The sequence below is a fragment of the Microtus pennsylvanicus genome, chromosome 5, assembly GCF_037038515.1.
Source record: "Microtus pennsylvanicus isolate mMicPen1 chromosome 5, mMicPen1.hap1, whole genome shotgun sequence".
Lineage (NCBI taxonomy): Eukaryota > Metazoa > Chordata > Mammalia > Rodentia > Cricetidae > Microtus > Microtus pennsylvanicus.
This window is the reverse complement of record NC_134583.1, coordinates 39,562,751-39,583,342: the sequence shown is the minus strand read 5'-3', so window position 1 is coordinate 39,583,342 and position 20,592 is coordinate 39,562,751. Positions and strand designations below refer to the sequence as shown.

Genomic DNA, 20,592 nt, shown 5'->3' with positions numbered 1-20,592 from the left:
CCCAGCATTCTGTTCTGTTTACTCCTCCCACCTATGTTTTAACCTATGAGGGCCAAGCAGTTTCTTTATTGCTTAACCAATGAAATCAACAGATTGATATATGACACTCCCACATCAACATAAGTAAGTTATGTAAAAATTATCACACAAGTAAGTTTACAGTTAACTGATTTTCACAAAGGTGCCAAGGACACGCAAAGGAGAGATGATGGTTTCTTCAATAAAAAAAAAAAGAAAAGAAAAACTTAGTTTATGCCAAGAATGAAATAAGATATTTATGTCTTAGAACTTTTATTATTTAAATTTTTTAAAATCATGTGAAATAGATTAGAAAGTCCAGTTTGAGGTATGATTTAGTAAAACTACCAGAAGAAAATAAAAATAAGATTTCTTGACAATGTTCAGTTATAGATTTGTAGCATGACACCAAAATACAGAAAATAAAAACAAACAAGAAAGATGAGATTTCCCTGATTTCCCTCTAAAAATAAAGAATTGAACTTTTCCGGGTCCTCTGGAGAGATTTTACCAGTCAAACCTGAAATCAATCAACTATTAATGTAAACGTAAAAATATTTTAAAATATAGATGATATCCTTAACTAGATGTATAATAGAATATCACTGTTTGGGACATTTAATAATTTTAGAATTAATAGATAACTAGTGAATCAATTATAGTTAGAAAGACATCAGTAATAATATCTATCCTAAATAGTCTTTTTATCTTGCTAAATTATAATCAGTAAGTTCATTAATAATTATGATAAGCCTCTATAAAACTTAATGCAGCAACAAATATGGAAATGGCTGTTGGAACAATTCATTTTCTAATAACAGCAGAACACTAAGGGTACTAGTTCTGTTTGACCTGAGACTGGCAGCAGGCTTCTTATCCCTTTTAGTAACCAGGATGACTTACAGCAATTCTATCAAGTTACTAATATAAACTTTATAGATAGGTTAATATTTCAACAAAACAAATATATTAATAAGAATAAAATTTAAGAAAATAGAAAATGTAGCTAGCAAAATAATATATTTGTGATCAACAACTAATTGTGAAGTGCAAAGATATAAAATACCATTCTTATGATTGTTGGGGTAATTTTTAACAACATGGTTCTTTTCTATTTCTAGAAAGTTGCATCACAAAAGTCAACTACAAGCATTTAGTAATTTAGTAGATATACAATATGTTTGTATTCAGTTACAAGTGAAATGAAGTGAATTAAATTTCTTTGCTCCTTGGTTTGTCTATTTGTCCTATATTTCTAATACATTGACTTCATCTTTTTTCTCTCATTTTACTTACAAAACCCCTGTCCTTCAATTATCCAAAGTTCCCCAGAACATTTCTCACTTACATTGTCCCATACATCTTTGCATACATCATAGAACTATGCAGAGGAAAGGAGAAGAAGAACCACTCACTAAATCCTTGTGGTTATCTGATTTAAATGTTGTCTTATTGGTATGCTATTTTATACTTATACCATACAAAGCAAATAAATCATTCCACCTTCCCAAGTTTCTTTGTCATTCTATACCATATTTTCACATCATATGATCTATACTATTATACATCATTTTCCAGTGCCCAGCAAAACACCATATCATGCATTGCTGTACCCCAATACCAAAATGATGTCTGAATAATAATAAATTTTTAAATAAAAATCTTTGAATGATTAAACTTCCCTGAACAATAAAACATTAAGGAAGCACCAATATTTTGAAAACACCTCAACAGAAACAAAAGATGAATATGAGTAAAATAAAGGCATAATTAATACATAAAACACAGGAAGAAGAAATCATCTATAAAAATAAAGGATATCATGAAAAGAAAAATGAAAAAGTTTACCTGGAATTTAGGGAGAGCTAATACAAATAAGAGTTTGAGTCATTTTGAACAGATGAGGTGTCTGTATATGCAAATTTAAATGAGCACCTTTAATCAACAGGAAGAAACATGGTCAATGCATGGAAACAGAAAATGAGTGTCATCTGTCCATAGGTGTAGATGATGAGCTGAGCAGGCCTGCTTTTTTTTCTGCCTGGCTCCCGCATGGTTAGCTTTACTCCCAAAATAACAACACACAATTGTATTCATTTAAACACTGCCTGGCCCATTAGTTTCATCCTCTTATTGGCTAATTTCCACAACTTGATTAACCCATTTCTAATAATCTGTGTAGCACCACGAAGTGGTGGCTTACCAGGAAAGATTCTGCATGTCTGACCTGGCAGCTGGCTCCATCGCGGCTGCCCTGGAGAGGAGAGGCATGGTGTCTGCCTACCTTCCCTTCTTCCCAGCATTCTGTTCTATTTACTCCACCTACCTAATTTTCTGTTCTATCAAATGGCCAAAGCAGTTTCTTTATTAACCAATGAAAGTAACACATAGACAGATGACCCTCCCACATCACATAGGGAGATGACCGAGGTAGGCAATGGAGGTTTAATTCAGGTTTAAGTATGATCTGCTGTTCTGAAAAACATTAGACTATACACAGGTAGTTTCAGAAGACAAACCATGAGAAGGTGATTATTCCATAACTATGCATATTTGTATTCATTTTCTAGTTCAGTAATTTTCTAATTTTTGTAAATATGAAAATTTGTGGACACTGGATATGGAATATGTACCTGTGATATAAATGTAGTTTTACATAAAAGATACGGTACTCATAGCAACTAAAAAATTATTATCCACTTTATAAGTAATTTTATTAAATATCCATATGTATTTATGAATTACAGCAGAATTTTTATTATATATATGCATATGTATAGTAGCAAAATTGTCTTTAAATACATTAATTTTCATTTAAATTTATTTTAGAACTCAAATAGTTACATCCATGCATTATGTATGTACATACATGTGCAAAGGCATATACCTATATATCTTTCTTCATTTGGCAGGCAATAACCAACATTCATATGTATTCTAGGGTCCTAAGCAGTCTTTCCTTTTTATTTTTTGTTTTTGTTTTTTGAAACAGGGTTTCTCTGTAGCTTTGGAGCCTGTCCTGGAACTAGCTCTTGTACATCAGGCTGGCCTCAAACTCAAAGATATCTACCTCCCTCTGCCTCCTGAGTGCTGGGATTAAAGGCATGTGCCACCACCACTGGGCCTTTTGCAGTCTTTCTATTGTCTCTCATGAATCTTCAAGATTAGAACCATCATTCTAGTCAAGGAGAACCATCAAATGAATGAGATTAGAATGACAATGCAAGGCCTATGAAATGGAGGAACTGAGGATAAAGATGGAAGACACCTTGGAAAAGATCTCCATTTACAAGTTTCAGAAGAGTTTGCATTCTGACAAAGTGATAGACAGTGGGGAGGAATATTTACAAAGAACTGTGATGGGTATTATTTAGCTTTCAAGAAAACCACAAACGTTAATCCCATGGTATCCTAATTAAGATTCCTATTTCTGTGACAAAAAACCATAATCAAAGGCAAGTTGGGAAGGAAAGGGTTTATTTGTCTTGCAAATACCTATTGCTGTTCATTATTAAAGAAAGTCAAGACAGGATAGGACCTGGAGGCAGGAGCTGGTGCAGAGGCCATGGAGGTGTCCTGTTTACTGACTTGTTCTTCATGAATTGTTCATTCTGCTTTTTTATAGGACACATGGCCAACAACACAGGCCTGGCACCACCAACATGGGCCGGGGCCTCCCTGATCTGTAGCTGATTAAGAAAATATTTTACAGTTGGATCTTCTAAATATATTTTTCTCAGTTGATGTTCTCTTCTTTCAGATAAGGGTTAGCCACTACACGTGGTATAAGGATAAGAAGGGTGAGTCCACCCAAATGTTCTATTTACAATAAGAAAATTAATACCTGTTCCAAGTCAGGAAAAGATAAAAAGTAATATAATTAAGAGCAGTGTTATTCTGTTCTGACCACCATTCTTTATAACATACCAATGGGCCCTGCACTTGTTTTCCTCTAAGTATTTCTATATCTCTTTTGAAAAGATCCCAAGACACTCTTTCAAGGTCATCTGCAGTATCAGTAAGAGAAGTTACAGGTATTCCTTGTTCATATATAGTATAAGTTTTATAAAATTTAAATTGTGAATTTTAATAAATATTTTTTTAAAATATGAGAAAATTATATGAAACACAAAGGTTAAAAGCCATACATATTAATCACTGTTTCCCAGGAAAACTAATTTTTTTAAATAGATACTGAGTAATAGAATTCATTAAAATGATCTGTTTGGCTCCCACAAAAATCAACACTAACACATGCAAATATTTTCAAAAACCACTCAGCAAATCATGTATCTGAGGGCTGGTTTACATTTGTGCAGTAAGAACTTGACATCATTGAGGGAGCAGTGAGGGTGAGCATTTTCCAGAAGTGCTCGCCAGAATCAAGGAGAGAGGTGCATTATCCACCTCTCCTCCTATGAAAAAACTATAACTAGCTAAACCAGATGTGAGGGAGGGATTAATTTAAAAGTCCCAGATGAATCTTCAAAGGTTTAGAGAAAATTTTATTTTAAATTCTCTCACACAAGTCTCTTTGCTCACCCAGTTCTCTTAAGCTTTGACACAGTCATGTGTACCTTTCCATTCTTCTTGCTGGCTTCATTCAAAAGAGGTTGTGCTATTTTCCTGAGAAATATTTATAAAATCTTTAGGAAATGAGAAAAAAAGGATGGTTTATGAACTATTTTATTTTAAATGAGGACCACAAGAGTACACTATTTTCTACCCATGATGAAATTTTGTTAAGTGTGCAATTATTTCCCTAATTGAAATACATTTACCTTAGGAGAACACAATGATTTTTCCATGATCAAGCACACACATAAATGACATGAGAAAGGGATGCGGCCTGAAAGTTGGTTACATGGTGATTTAGACACTTTCTATACTCATTTGTTGAAGAATAATCATATTATATTCTCCTCTCACAAATACTATTTGTGCAAGATAGAAATTCATTTAAGGATACTATTAGCTTTTATTGCCAGGCTTTTATACATTTTAATTTTATTATATCCATAGTATCTTTTTTTACATTATTAGTAAATGGAAATAGTTATTAGAACATAAGGCAGCTACTGATACAATTGAACATAAGAAACACCTTAAGCATTTTTAAGCTAGAGCATTTTAGTTCACTCTACTGTGTTCATTCCTGTATAATTATACATCCCCTGGTTTGTCTCCTGTAATTCACAATATCTTCCTGCTGCTTAATCGCAGGCTTCAGCAAGCACATTTTAGTGGGAGAAAGACTGAGTGTGATTTTTCTGTGAATCGTTTATTTATTGTGTGCATTAAGGCAATGATTACCCTCAAGGGGAAAAATGAGGGTCTTTATATGCAAGAGTAGAGATAAGAGATGGGTTTCAAACACATGCAAAATTCAGATTCCTTTCTATAGGAGGAAATCACAAGGGTATTAATCATCAATATATCTGTAGACTTCACACCAATCATTTTAATGAAGAAAATATAGCAGATTCCAATATTATATCTTAATTGTAAGAAAGAGCTAGTATCAAGCTGATAACTCCAACACTGAGAGGTTTGTGTGGTTCATGAAAATTCACCAAATAAGGGCAATGTTAGTTCTTATTAAACTAAATAATAAATAATGAGATACAACATCGCATTTCTAACAGGCTTTGGAGTTTTGACAGATAAATTGCTACTGATAATCTTTCTGCTTTTTAAATAACAACACACTATAATGAAAAATAAGCATGGTTTGACTAAAGAAAAAGTTGCTAATAACTGTGTGGAATGGTAAACAGTCAGTGACAGGCCATTTGGAGCCACTGGTTATATTTACTTTGCACAACAGAACAGATAAAGTGTGAAAGTTTCACTTACTAGAGAAAGATGCAATTGGGAAGGTTTTCATGCAAGTATATTTGCCATGAGACAGTTTTATTGCCAGTCTTTTATTCTCAGCTAAATCCTGAGGGTTTGGGCTCCATAATCATCTGTATCGTGTACTTGCTTTCATTCCTTTTAAGTGAGAATCAGCCCCTCTAGGAGGATTTCAGATGCCTCCTTTAACCCTTTGAAATGTAGTCCATTGTGAAATATGCTACAAACATGCTCTGGACCAAGAAGTTTGTCAGTGCAGACTGTTAAATATTCACTTTGCTGTTCACAAGTAAGTATCCCTCATCTATTCTGTACTACTTTCTGTCCCTTGAGATTTGGTAATTGAAACTGGAGACATGAATAGAAGTTTTACACTGGCTTCCCAAACCTTTCAATAGAGTTCCAAGAAAGAAAAATCTATCAGTCATAGAGAAGGGAAGAGCTGTCCAGCTCTCTGTATGAATGAAGGCTGCTGAGCTAGGCTGAAACTGTATTGGATCTGTTTCTCTGTTGATTTTGTAAACCTTCTAAGGGTTACCATAGTAACAAGCAAATTATCCCCTCTCCCCTAACATCTTTCAAGCATGTAACAGCGATAAAGACAAAGGTTAGGGTTAAAAGAGTTACAAGATCTTTCTCACCACCAGCATCTCTCGGAAGGAGTCATGATTAGTCTTTGAAAAAATCAAGTATATTTTTCATACCACAGTCACAAGAAAAAGTTGGGTCAGCATCTACTTACATCTCTGATGTCTGCGTTTGCTCCTATACATGGTCATTCTGAAAAAGGAAATGCCGACTTTCTAAGAAGTAATTGATTTGATCACGGAGACAAAGAGACGGGTTCTGCTCCTGCTTTTCAGTGAGCCTGTTGTTCGCTGACAGAAGGTAACCAGCAATCACATAGTGAAAGCCAGGGCAATACCATTCTCGTAAAATTACAGGGATGTGCCACTGCCTGAAACCACTCTGTCCAATGCAAATCTACCAGAAAACATTATAATTTTCTAACCCTCCCAATCAATATTAGCTAAGTTATCTAATAAGATCTAGACTATTAGCATGGTGTGCTCAAAGCAAAGTTGAATTAAGAACAGATTCATGCAGTTAGCAGGAACAGTAAAGCTAAAAATTAAAGTGTAAAGCATGAAAATTCTTGTTTGGTATTTTCAAATATTAAACAAGTATCATATGAGTTTACAGAACCTTTGGCCACTCCAAAATACTGAATTTTGAATTTTGTTATGAAATTCTACTTAATCTTTTTCTCCTCTGCCCCCTCATGAAGTTTGCATATTTAATTACTGAAACAGTTATCAGTTACCATGTTGTCTATTTCCTTAACCAGTATGCACTTTGACAGCAAAGCAGAACTGCATGCTTAGCAATTGAACCAAAAAGGAGGGTACACAGTTGGACCTCTAACTGAGAGAGTTCATAACCCATACCGAGGTGAAACCTACCTAAACATGTTTCACGTTTCCCAGAAAGAGAGGATGGGAACTGTGACTTCATATTCAGAGATATGTTAGGTGCCCATATTCTATTCAGAGAACAATATTGGGCACCCAACTCACACATTGTGCTTAACCCAGATATTCTTGAGTGTTAGGTGCTGTAACATCACTCTCAAGAGTTTTCATTCTTTCTTTTTTTCTTTTTTCTCTATTTCCAGTCCAGGAACACCCACACACAACAGATTATATGTTAAGTTCCCCTTCCTTCAGAGCAGCAGAGGTTGCCATGTTCAGCTACCAAAATTCTCTTTTAGTTAGAATTGGTAGTCAGGGAAAACATAGTTGTGCTCCTCAATAGATGGATGATTGAGTGTAAAGATAATTTTATACTATAGCAATTATTGTATTTCACAATTAGACATGTCATGAATGTCATCCAATAGTTTTCAATATTTTATACAACATCCTCCACTTTTGAATAACTACGCTCCTCAGCAAGGATGCTAGAGATCACAACATTGCATCTCCTTGCGAAGAAAAGTTGCAATCATCCCCTATTTAAGTATTCTTGTATAGTTTAACATGTGTTGCATTACCCTTTTTTCGATTAGTTTTCTCATTAACATTAGCAATCATCTGTGATCATCCACTTTATCTTTACTATTGACACTTTTGTTCCTCATTACATAACTGTTTTCTTTAGCAAAGAATATCAAGCCTTCAGGCTAGCAACTGCCACAGAGAACTTCAATAAATACTTGCATAATATATAAATTTTAATAAACTATAAAGTCCATATAATTATAAATTATCAATGAAGTCATAAAATAGGAAAACATATGTGTAGTTACTTTATTAATTAAAACAGTTCTCATATCTATGTTTTGTTTCCTTGGCTAAATTAAATGTTCTCTTATTGTATTAAATTATTTATATTTAGAGCTGTGAAGTTTCAGCTTAGCTCTACTGAAACAAATTCATATCTAGTAGACAGTGAGTCCTGTAAGAAAGTCATTACTCCTTTCTTAGATACAATATCATGTAGATGACAGACCATAAAAACTGCTTTAATCCAGCAAAATTAGAAAATACTTTCCCAGTATGTGCATGGTATGGAGAAAAAGAGAGGTAATGATTGTTAAGTGGTGATAGACTAATGTTATAAAAACACAGATGTCTATAATTCCAGCATTGTTAAAGGATTATAAATAATAAAATTATACATTTCCTCTCTTTACAAAATTAGTTCTCCATTCGCAATCATTTCTAATACTTGAACATGTTTATACAGACCACACAATTTATTTAGGTTTATCATATATGAACAGCAACTCATCCTGCCATCGTCACAGCTATTAAAGTGTCTGTCATGTACTCACCTATGACTGACATCCCTTATCAGGCAATACTTGCAGCATCATAGACTTTCTCAGACAGCATAACAGCATAGAGGGACTGCATCTTATCAATCCTTTCTAATGTTACTTTGCTCACATCAGAGAATACAGTCCCTACAGTCTTGAGTTTTATTGTTGAGACTGATGGCTTGAATATTGGAAGGCTTTGACTATAGGAATTGGGCACCTCAGATATACTTGAGAAGAAAGAAACTATAAGCATCCACTTTGGCATAGTTATAAGGATCAGGGGACAGAAATTCAAATGGAAATGAGAGCATTTAGTCTTCTAAAAGTAACCAAGCAATGTATATATCCCCCCTCTCTCTCTCTCTCTCTCTCTCTCTCTCTCTCTCTCTCTCTCTCTCTGTGTGTGTGTGTGTGTGTGTGTGTGTGTGTGAGAGAGAGAGAGAGAGAGAGAGAGAGAGAGAGAGAGAGAGAGAGAGAGAGAGAGGAGAGAGAGAGAGAGAGAGAGAGAGAGAGAGAGAGAGAGATCAATACACAGAGAGACCAGAGAATACATCTTTGAGACAAACATACTTTTTTAAGCTTCTCTGTTGCCTAGATAATTCTATTCCAGATTTGTAAGCAAGACTTCAATAGCAAGGTAAGAAGTACACTGTCCATCTGACAGAAAGTTTTATTGGGAACTACATCTATAAGAATTAAGTCTGAGCCGGGCAGTGGTGGCACATGCCTTTAAACCCAGCATTCGGGAGGCAGAGGCAGGCGGATTTCTATGAGTTTGAGGCCAGCCTGGTCTACAAGAGCTAGTTCCAGGACAGGAACCAAAAGCTACAGTGAAACCCTGTATCGAAAATTCAAAAAAAAAATAAAAAGAAAAGAAAAAGAAAAGTCTGAGTAGTAGAAGTGCTGTGAGTGATTTCTGGTTTCTGGGGTTCTTTGTTGAAGGGCCCTCTGGGAACGTGGAAAGGCACTGAAACCAAGGACACATTGCTTCGTGAAGATCACCACTGAGGGTGAATGCTATCTGGCTGAATAAGAGCTGACAGTGAGAAACTGTGTGGTTCCACTAGATACAAACTACCCTCTGAATTATGTATTTCTCTTTATTATTATTATTGTTGTGGTTGTTGTGGTTGTTTTTAGAGACAGTGATTCTGTATAGCTTTAGAACCTGTCGTGGAACTAGACCAGGCTGGCCTCAAACTCACAGAGATCTGCTTGCCTCTGTCTCCAGAATGCTAGGATTAAAGGCATGTATCACCACTGCCTGGCCTAAAGTTTGTATTTCAATTACTGACTCTACTGTTTTGATTGTTACCTTCATTCTCACTTAACATTTCAGAAAAGAGACAGTAAAGCATGTGGCCCTGTTTCAAATCTGACTGAACTTTCTTTACAGACAGTTGGATATAGCATGCACTGTAGGGTAGAAGGGATATTATCAGAAGCTATGTAGGAAATAAGTGAGATTATACAAAATCTATGGTCAATAACAATTAGCAAAGGCTGTTAAAATGAATGTAATAATTAAAAAAAAATACTAACAGATCAGGGGGCTTTCAAGTTTGGAGCCAGAGCTGATTTGGTTGTGACAGCAAGTCTTCTTAGTTATGATGGAATGTTGACTTTCTCTTTGTACCATATATAAACACTAAGCATTTCTAGAATTGTAAAAATGCTAGACTATTAGCAAACTCTAACTCCTTATATGTCATAAAATATGAAAAGGTGATTTTCCCCAAAGTTTCTATGAAATTCAAAACACAGAAAGTTCTAAGAATTTTATCATGACACAAGTCAAACAGAGTGATACTAAACCCAGACATCTTGAAATAAATATGAAAGTTGAAATGATATAAAGTTATGCCATCAGGATCTTTGAGTAGGTGGTTGGCACAAAACTGGTGTCACTTAGGAACTGTTGATGGAAAAACTCAGTTGGAGTGGCATTGATTACCTTAAGCAACTTGGATCATGGACTCCCAGCAGGGATTTAAAATTGGGTCTTTTCAAGTTATCACAGAACATTTCCTCTGGAAAACATTCTTCAAAATGATTTTTTTAAGTGTCATGTGTTATTTATATCTTAATTCTCCTCTCTTTGGATCTTTTCCAGTTTGAACAGCTACCCACAGCTAACCTTGGTTTTATGACATTCTTATCATGAAAAGACAGGGATGCCAAGCACATATTCTTTGCTTTTCCTTCATCATCATGCCAGCTGGCCCTGTGGTACCACTCTTCTTATGTCTGACATGTTCTTTCTTTTTTGAAGTGTCTCTCTGAAAATACAGTTTATGTTAGCCATTGAGACCAGCATTTTATCTGTCCAGATGACAACTAACTGCTGCATTATATTTAATCTGCCTTTTCAATAACTGAAATATATTAAAATACCTAAATTCTTATATATATATATATATATATATATATATATATATATATATATATATTTGAAATATTGGCAAAGTATCTTGGTATTGCATCCATGTCTATTCATGAGAAACCAACTGTTCTGATAGTTGACAATATAAATATATATACACATACATGGATATATGCATACTTATCCAATATATATTCCCTTAAGATCAATTTCATACCATATCATCTAGAACATCATTTTTTATACTAAGTTATTCACTGCTTTTGTTTTCAAAAGAGGGTATATAAAACTACCTCAAGTTTATTTGAAGTTTTCATTTGTAATATTGACTCATATAATACTAATTTTCACAATGAAGTTATTTTATCTATGACTGTGGTTGAAGTGAAATAAAAAACCAAATCAAGTTTGTATTCCTTAGTTGTTTTTTAATATTATTTAAATTTAAGAACATCTGGAAAAGGCTTTCTTTTGTTTTTAGAAATACATAATTGGATTTTGTGAAGTCTTTCTTCACTTATTTGGACTTTTTTCAGTTCCTTGCTCTCTAACATCAAAGAAGTCTTTGAAATCATTAAGTTTTTGAAGTACTGAATTTTTACAAATATTAAACAAAGCTAAATTATGTCTCCTTTGTAACTAATTATACAATCAGTCTTATTTTCCGTGAATCTCATTAGTGGCAGTGTTGCCTGAGCCTTTTCCCTTACAGTTGCTTTCCTCTCTTTGTGTGCTTCTGAGGCAATTTTATGTAAGCTTTATCTCTTTTTTAATCTTATATTTAATTATCAGATTATCGTTTTCCATTTATATTCTGATTAATTTCCACCATTTGAAGAGTAGTAAAATGTATCTTCTAACTTCATCCTTTAAATATACCCACATATTTAATAAGCAACAGATAATTTGAAGAAAATAATATGTATGCATAAAATGTATATTTAAAAATACATTAAATAACATTATTGTAATATGAAATAAATAAGCTTTATTTGCATAAATATGTATTTCTTTTAAATGTAATTTTAAGAATTGATGGTTTTATTTATGGCTAGAAACCAAATATGAGTGAGTACATCCCATGTTCCTCTTTTTGGGTCTGGCTTACCTCACTCAGGATAGTGTTTTCTATTTCCATCCATTTGCTTGCAAAATTCAAGAAGTCCTTGTTTTTTACTGCTAATATGTACTCTAATATGTATATATTCCATACTTTCTTCATCCATTTTTGGTTTCTAGCCATAAATAAAAGACATTGAGCCTATAATTAGTGATCCTAGAGAAGCTAAATAAGAAGGAGAACCCATAGAAAAACATATAGGCATCCTCCTGAATATTAACCTTCATCAGGCGATGAAAGGAGACAGAGACAGAGACCCACACTGAAGCACTGGACAGAAATTTCAAGGTCCAAATCAGGAGCAGAAGGAGAGAGAGCACGATCAAGGAACTCAGGACCGTGAGGGGTGCACCCACACACTGAGACAATGGGGATGTTCTATCGGGAACCCACCAAGGCCAGCTGGCCTGGGTCTGAGAAAGCCTGGGATGAAACCGGACTAGCTGAACATAGCGGACAATGAGGACTACTGAGAACTCAAGAACAATGGCAATGGGTTTTTGATCCTACTGCACGTACTGGCTTTGTGGGAGCCTAGGCAGTTTAGATGCTCACTTTACTAGACCTGGATGGAGGTGGGTGGTCCTTGGAATTCCCACAAGGTAGGGAACCCTGATTGCTCTTTGGGCTGACAAGAGAGGGGGGCTTGGTTGAGGAAGGGGGAGGGAAATGGGAGGTGGTGGCGGGGAAGAGACAGAAATCTTTAATAAATTAATAAATTAAAAAAAAAGAATTGATGGTTTTTCTCATACAGTAAAGGTGTAATCCTAAGCTCAAAGAAGCACTAGTCCCTTTAAGGTGACAAACTGTTTAAAGTGCTATTATTGGCAATGAATTAACTCACTGCTTTGAAATGGTGCGCATCTTTAATTCTAGCACTCACAAGGAAGAGGCAGGTGGATCTTTGAGTTTTAGGCCAATCTAGTCTATAAAGTGAGTTCCAGGACAGTTAGGACTACACAGAAAACCCTGTCTCGAAAAAAGAAAAAAATTGAACTCATGAATATATGAAAACAGTAATAACATCTGTTGCTGGAGAACATTTCTAATTATTTTCCAATTTTGTGACTTCCTACCCAAGTTATATTTTGAAACATAATGCTCATGTTGATGGTATTTTGGATGAGAATTTGTGGTGAAACCCTTTCCCCTTAGACTAGGTGAAGACACACAACTTGAAGTAGAATAAAATATTCTTCAAAATGGTGCTCAATTGTTCAGGACCTTGATTGTTTACTTAAAGGCCTCTGGAATTCTGATTAATAAATTTCTACTGGACTAAGTCAAGCAGCTTTTCTGGAGTTTCTTCTTTTTAAGCATGAACATGATCATAATCTATTGTAGTGATGAGGCGAGCAGGCCTGCTTTTCATCCTGCCCAGCTAGCTTTACACCCGGAAATAACACACAAACTGTATACATTTAAACATCGCCTGGCCCATCATATCTAGCCTCTTCTTGGCTAACTCTCATATCTTGCTTTAACCCATATCTAGTAATCTGTCTATCACCACGGGGTTATGGCTTACCAGGGAGATTCTAACCCACATCCATCTTGGGCTGGAGCTTCCTGGCTCGGCTTTCTTTCTCCCAGCATTCTATTCTGTCTACTCCAGCCACCTAAGGGCTGGCCAATCAAAAGGCCAAGGCAGTTTCTTTATTAAGCAATGAAAGTAACACATAGACAGAAGACCCTCCTACATCAATCTAGATTTTTTTTTTAAAACTTACATTGGCCCTGTCTTGTGTTTTATCTACTGTCAGGCTTCACCATCTCTAGGTTCAAAAGTCTGCAAACTGAACACACTGTAGATATGTTATATTTGAAAAGGAAATTATAATAGTAATGAAAATGCATAAAATATATTCTCTTAAAAGTTTATTGCTTTTATTTATTATTTTGTGTGGTTTATACTATTGTGCACATCTGGAGGTCAGAGGATAAGTTGTAAAGTTAGGTCCCTCCTTCCACCATGTGGATTCTAAGGATGAAATTTAAGTCTTTAGGCTTGGGGGCACTTCTCCATTCTGAGTTTCCTTGCTATTCCCAGATGATATCCTTGTCATTATTTTTTAACATATAAAATTTAAAATCTTTAAATAAAATTTACATTTTAATATGTTTTTCTAGGTTATATGGAGACAATTTAAAGCATGCAGGAAATCATCTCACACATATGTAAATATTTTGCCATTTTGTATGAGGAATGTGAATTTCAAAGACCTTGGTATGCACAGGGAGACCTAGATTCAATCCCTTCTGGAAACCAAGGGACAAGTTAATGTAAATTTCTTCTTTTGTGTATGTGCAATATATGGGTGTGATTTGCATCAAGTTTTTATTTTTATGAGTGAGGGAACAAATATATAATGCTGAAGATGGATGAGCTGCGGGATTTAGCACTTGTCTGTATAGAGACTTGTATTCTTTGCTTTAAAAGAATACTTAATAATGGTTCAGATCACATAAGTTATAATTTTCTGTCATCATCCTTAGAGTCCGCAAATATAAGCCTTATACTCTAAGAGCTGAATTAAATGTATATGAGATATTTTAATCAAAAAATGTTCATTGTTTGGTTTCAGAATCATAATGAAATCACATCCAGAAAATATTGACATTTTGTCAAAGACAATATTTTTATTTTTGTAGGAGCCAGCCACAATAAGCTAATAAGACTTTACTTTCAACCATTATCACTTGCCATAATAGGACTCAGCATCGATAAGTTTAGTGGAGGCCTGAGTCTCAGTAGTTTACCCTGAAGCAAAATCTGGTTTCAGGAAGAACCACAAACTAGTTTACCTGAGCACCACCCAAGAACAGACCATCCAAAGGAAATGCCAAATATTTCAACTGTTACAGATAGCATCACCTGCCAGCACACTCACCAAAACACCCCTAGAAATGTTAGCCAATCAGGGATCCTGAACCTTAGAAACCCCTCAGCTCCACCTTTACTACTATAAAACCCAACCTTAACTGAACTCTAGAACGTATTCCAATACATTGGACATGCGGAGAAACCGAATTTGCAAACTTTCATAAAATAAAGGCTCTTTGCTTTTACATATAGGACTCGGTCTCCTTGTTCGTTTTGGGGGGACTTTGAGGATCTGGGAATAACAATTGTATTCATCTTAAGCCCTACAAGGGGTAGTGCTTATTATCACATTTACAGAAAAAGGCAATGACAGTCAAGATTTAATTTTACAAAATTTGCAAGAAACAGAACTAGATGAGATTCCGAACCACAGAGGTCATACCTCATCCAGAAAATTACTTCCCAACAATTGAAATACTAATGCTGATGAAGGCAAATTCAGAAAAGGGAAAATAAAATACTATCAAATATTTTCCTTAGTTCAAATTACTGAAGACTAATATCTTTTATTCAAAGCTTCTGAAAATAAGAAGCAAATTTGATCTATTGGTTGTCAATATAAAACATATTCTGACAATTGCTTATATCCATATTCCAAATGGATCTAAGAGATTCAAATACTATGGTTTTAAAAATAAAACCAATAATGAAACTGGTGTCAACCAATTCATAAATCCTTTTGAAATTATATATTTAAATTAAAGTGAATAATGTTTTTCAGGAATAGGTATCATATAAGTTAGGATAATGCAGAGAAAGTTTCCTATTTAACAAAAAAGTAAAAGAAGGTCTAAAAGTTCTATACATATACACAGACATGTGGTTACATCATTTTGAAAATTTTGCTTTTGGGTATTAATAAACCCCACACATGGCTCAAAATCTATCAAACCTCCTCAGTTACGAAGCCTATAATTATATCAAGGACCAAATTGGTAAAACTACTCTAAAGGTTGAGTAATGCCACACATATTTGGCAGTACCTGGCATCTTTCTTGCAGGACTTAAAACCTGATCAGAAAGAGGGAAATCTTGTCTAATACTGAAACATAGCCAACTACAAAGGGCCGGTGAAGTTGAGAACCTGCAATCACCACTTACTAAGACATCACAATCCCTGACTACAGTCTAAATATTTGTACTTATGCCCACAGCTAAGTATAGCACTGACACTTCATCAATGAAATTTCAGTTTGCAGCAGACCGAGATCACTACAGACAATCACAGCCAATCAAAATCCACATTCCCTATGCCTACATTTACAAACAGTTCCTGTACTTAAGTCTACATAACCATCATATAAGAAGGTATAAAATGACTGTAACAAGCAGAGGACAGAGGAGTTGGCAGTGAGATTGTGTCTTCTAGGAATATCAGAAGATAGATCCATAAACTATAGATGTTCAAACATGAGGTGACAAAAGATAACAATAGACATGCTAAAGTAGCCAAGGAAAATATCAAGATGTCTCAATCATACATAAACACTACAGGCAACTAAGCAATGCTGCAATAGAAGAAATATCTCCAGGCAGGAGCACAGCAATTGTTTACCCAATGATCAATGTTCAACTTTGAACAGAAACGTAAAGTTACCAACATACAAACTTTGAAGAAAATTAGGAATATATATTTTAAGTACAGAATATATACACATACGCGCAATCACACACATACACGTCATTGATTAAGAAGAGATCATGTGTTTGAAAGAGAGCAAAGAAGTATATATTGAACAGTTCAGATAGAAGAAACTGTAATTGGAGGAAATGGAGGAAAGGAAGCAATTATATTATGATACTAAAACTACTAAATTTAAAGATCAATTACAATATATGTTTGTCTATATACATTAACAATTTTTGGCAGTTTTATAAATTTTTGTCATGTATTTAATTCTTTTTTACCCCTCAGTAACTTTCACACCCCCTAATTTTCCTGCTGGTACCCTGTGTTTCTGGGGAAAGTTTATTGGACAAAGGTCAACTTACTAGTGTCAACAGGACTGAAGGCAATGACATACCTCCTTTAAAGAGCATTAATTGTAAATAACCTCTCAAGAAGGAGTTTTAGTAATGTTAACTAAATATTAATTTTAATGTATAAATTATATTAAATGTTCTATCATTTCTAACGTTACTATGAAAATTTTACTCACAAATTCCAAACAATATCAATGTAAAATGTGTATAGTAATGTTATTGATTTGGTCTGTCTATTAAAGTAATATATATAGCAATCCTGTCTAGAAATTCCTTTCCTACTATATTTAGTTATAATTATCAAATTGATGAGCTACTTCAGTTGAATATAATGAATATTCAGGTATAATGTCTGAAGATATTTGAAGGTACTTTAGGAATTCATCTCCAATTTTCATTTGTTTGTACTTCTACTTCTTCCCTTTTTTTCTTCCCTTTATTTATTTCTCTGTCTACTTATTTGTTTATTGTCTGCTAAGGAGTTTCGTACAACCTGGTTATTCTTTGACCTCACATATGTGCTTCAAAGACAATTATTTGAATAAACTCGGCATTTGCCATTACCAGCACAGAAGTTATGTGACCAGTAAAGATGTATATGCAATTCAAGATTCCCTTACCATTATAAAACCAATTTTAGATGATTAATGGAATGCCCTTTTATACAGGAAAAAGAACTATGAGAGGAAGAAAGACTAAAATTGTATTTTCAAAACTCTAGTTTAGTGAAAGCTAAGTTTAAGTCTTCTTTAATTGATAACTTGAGAGGCCTTGGAAAGTCACCCAAAGCATGAATCATTATATTACTCCCACAGCACAAACTGAAATAAAATATGTACAATATGATAATTCAGTTAAAAATGAATTTTTTTCTGAGATCATTTAAAGTCTTTTTGTAAAAAATGATATAGCTACAAGAGAGGAGCCAATCTTTGAGCTTAGAACTATGTGACCTTGACTTAATAAAATGTATTTGTGCTGAAATTTTCTTGTTTTGATGTTGTATCTTCTTCAATATCATAAGCACCTTGTTCCTACCTTGCTGAGATTAATCTAAACCTAATAAATTTTATAAATTTTTACTTAATTTAGAATTTTATATAAAATATCCCTTAAAATTAAATAAGATTTAAATATTTTATATATTTTAATTAGTGCACTTAAGTCATACCAAATAGTTAATGTAACCATGATAAAAATCAAAGGCATTGTTTATGTGGACCTTATTTTTATAATGAATACAGATACTAATCAATGATGACATGAATGGTTTTTTCTGTATAATCACAAATAGGTTTTCTGAAAGTAGATTTTGGTCTGATAAGAGTCTAAAATTACAATAATTGAGATTTACATGTTTTCTCATCTCTAAGAAGGAATGTAAGAGTAGAAAAGAGGTCATAATAAAGCCACAATTGGCCAGAGTTGTTAATGAGAATGATGGCAGTTTGAAGGAAACTATTGAAACAAAAATGGCATAATAAGACATAATACATATGAAACAACTAATGTTGACTATTTTTTCTGACGCTTTATCTGCTATCATTTTTCTAACAATTGCCCATTATTTTTTAATCCATTAATCCATGCAGAAGGTTAACATATACTGTAACACATTTAAAAATCACATCCTGGAGAAGTCAACCAGAAACTTAATTTATGATGGGTATTACATGAATCTGTACATTTCTGCAGTTAATGCTTTACTGAAACTACATTTAGGTAAAGAGGACTGTGTTTAATTTGCTTATCTGATCTTAAATTAATTTTGGTAAGTGATATTTATACAGAAAGTTGTCCTTTTTTTAAGTTTTCCAATTTTATGGAGTACAGGTTTTTGAAATATGACCTAATGATTCTCTATATTTTCTCCATGTCTGTTGTTATATGACACTTTTCATTTTTGATTTTGTTAATGTGGATATTCTCTCTCTGCCTTTTGGTTAGTTTGGATAAAGGTTTGTCTATTTTGCTGATTTTCTTGAAGAACCAACTATTTTTCTCATTGATTCATTGTATTGTTTTCTTTGTTTCTATTTTGTTGATTTCAGCTCTCAATTTGATTATTTCCTGCCATCTTGTTCTCTTAGGTGAGTTTGCTTCTTTTTGTTCTAAAGTTTTCAAATGTTCTGTTAATTCACTAGTATGGGATTTTCCCAGCTTTTTTTTATGTAGGCGTTTAGTGCTATGAACTTTCCTCTTAAAATTGCTTTCATTGTGTCCCAAAAAATGGGTATGTTGTTGGTCATTTTTATTGAATTTTAGAAATTCTTTAATTTCTCCCTTTATTTCTTCCTTGACCCATTGATGATTCAGGTGACCATTGTTTAATTTCCATGTGCTTGTGGGTTTTCAGGAATTAGTATTGCTGTTGACTTCTAGTTTTAAACCATGGTGGTCTGATAAGGTACATTGGGTTATTCCAAATTTTTGTATTTGTTGAGGTTTGTTTTGTTAAATAGTATGTGGCCAATTTTTGAGAAGGTTCCATGAGGTGCTGAGAAGAAGTTATATTCTTTTCTCTTTGGATGGAATATTCTCTGAATTTCTGTTAAGTCCATTTGAATCATAACATCTGTTATTTCTCTGTTCAATTTTTGTCTGCCCAGTGGTAAGAAGGGAGTGTTGAAGTCTCCTTCTATGGGTGTGTGGGGTTTAATGTATGATATAAGCTTTAGATGTATTTCTTTTACATATGAGGGTGTTCTTATATTTGGGGCATAGATGTTCAGTATTGAGATTTCTTCTTGATGGACTTTTTCTATGACTAATATGAATTAACCTTCTTTGTCTCTTTTGATTGATTTTAGCTTGAAGTCTGTTTTGATAGATATTGGGATATATACACCTGCTTGTTTCTTAAATATATTTAATTAAAATATTTTCCCAGCACTTTACTCTGAGATGATTTCTGTCTTCAATGTTGAAATGTGTTATTGTATGCAGAAGAAGAATGGATTCTATTTTTGTATCCAATCTGTTAGTTTATGCCTTTTTATAGGTGAGTTGAGTACATTTATACTGCTGAAGAAATAGAAAAAGTCATCAAAAGTCTCCTAACCTAAAAAACCCCAGCACCAGATGGCTCAGAATTCTACAAGACTTTAAAAGAACTAATATCAATACTCCTCAAATTTTTGCACACAATAGAAACAGAAAAAACACTGCCAAACTCTTTTTATGAGGCTACAATAACCCTGATACCCAACCACAGAAAGACATTACTAAGAAGAATTACAGACTAATCTCACTCATGAATATTGATGCAAAAGTACTAAATAAAATACTGGCAAATTGAATCCAAGAATATATCAGAACCATTATCCACCATAACCAAGTCGCCTTCATCCCAGAGATGCAGGGATGGTTCAAAACATGAAAATCTGTCAACATAATCCACCATATAAACAAACTGAAAACTAAAAACTATAGGATCATCTCATTAGATGCCGAAAAAGCTTTTGAGAAAATACAACATCCCTTAAAGGTCTTAGAGAGAACAGGGATAAAAGGAAAATACCTAA

The 20,592-nt window shown here is 33.9% G+C and overlaps 1 protein-coding gene across 19 annotated transcripts in view; it reads right to left on the bottom strand.

Annotated features, from left to right (window-relative positions):
- Ralyl (RALY RNA binding protein like) overlaps window positions 1-20,592 on the bottom strand; it is an 806,938-nt gene that overhangs the window by 272,908 nt on the left and 513,438 nt on the right. For 3 of the 19 annotated variants that reach the window (XM_075971532.1, XM_075971533.1, XM_075971537.1), the window contains exon 1: window positions 6,617-6,757. The exons of 14 other annotated variants lie outside the window; for them this stretch is intronic. In XM_075971532.1, coding sequence (XP_075827647.1) covers window positions 6,617-6,653 — 37 coding nt within the window. In that variant the 5' untranslated portion in view covers window positions 6,654-6,757. Of the gene's footprint in view, window positions 1-6,616; window positions 6,758-20,592 lie in introns of those variants that run through there. 2 more of the 19 variants (XM_075971535.1, XM_075971534.1) reach the window with 2 other exon arrangements.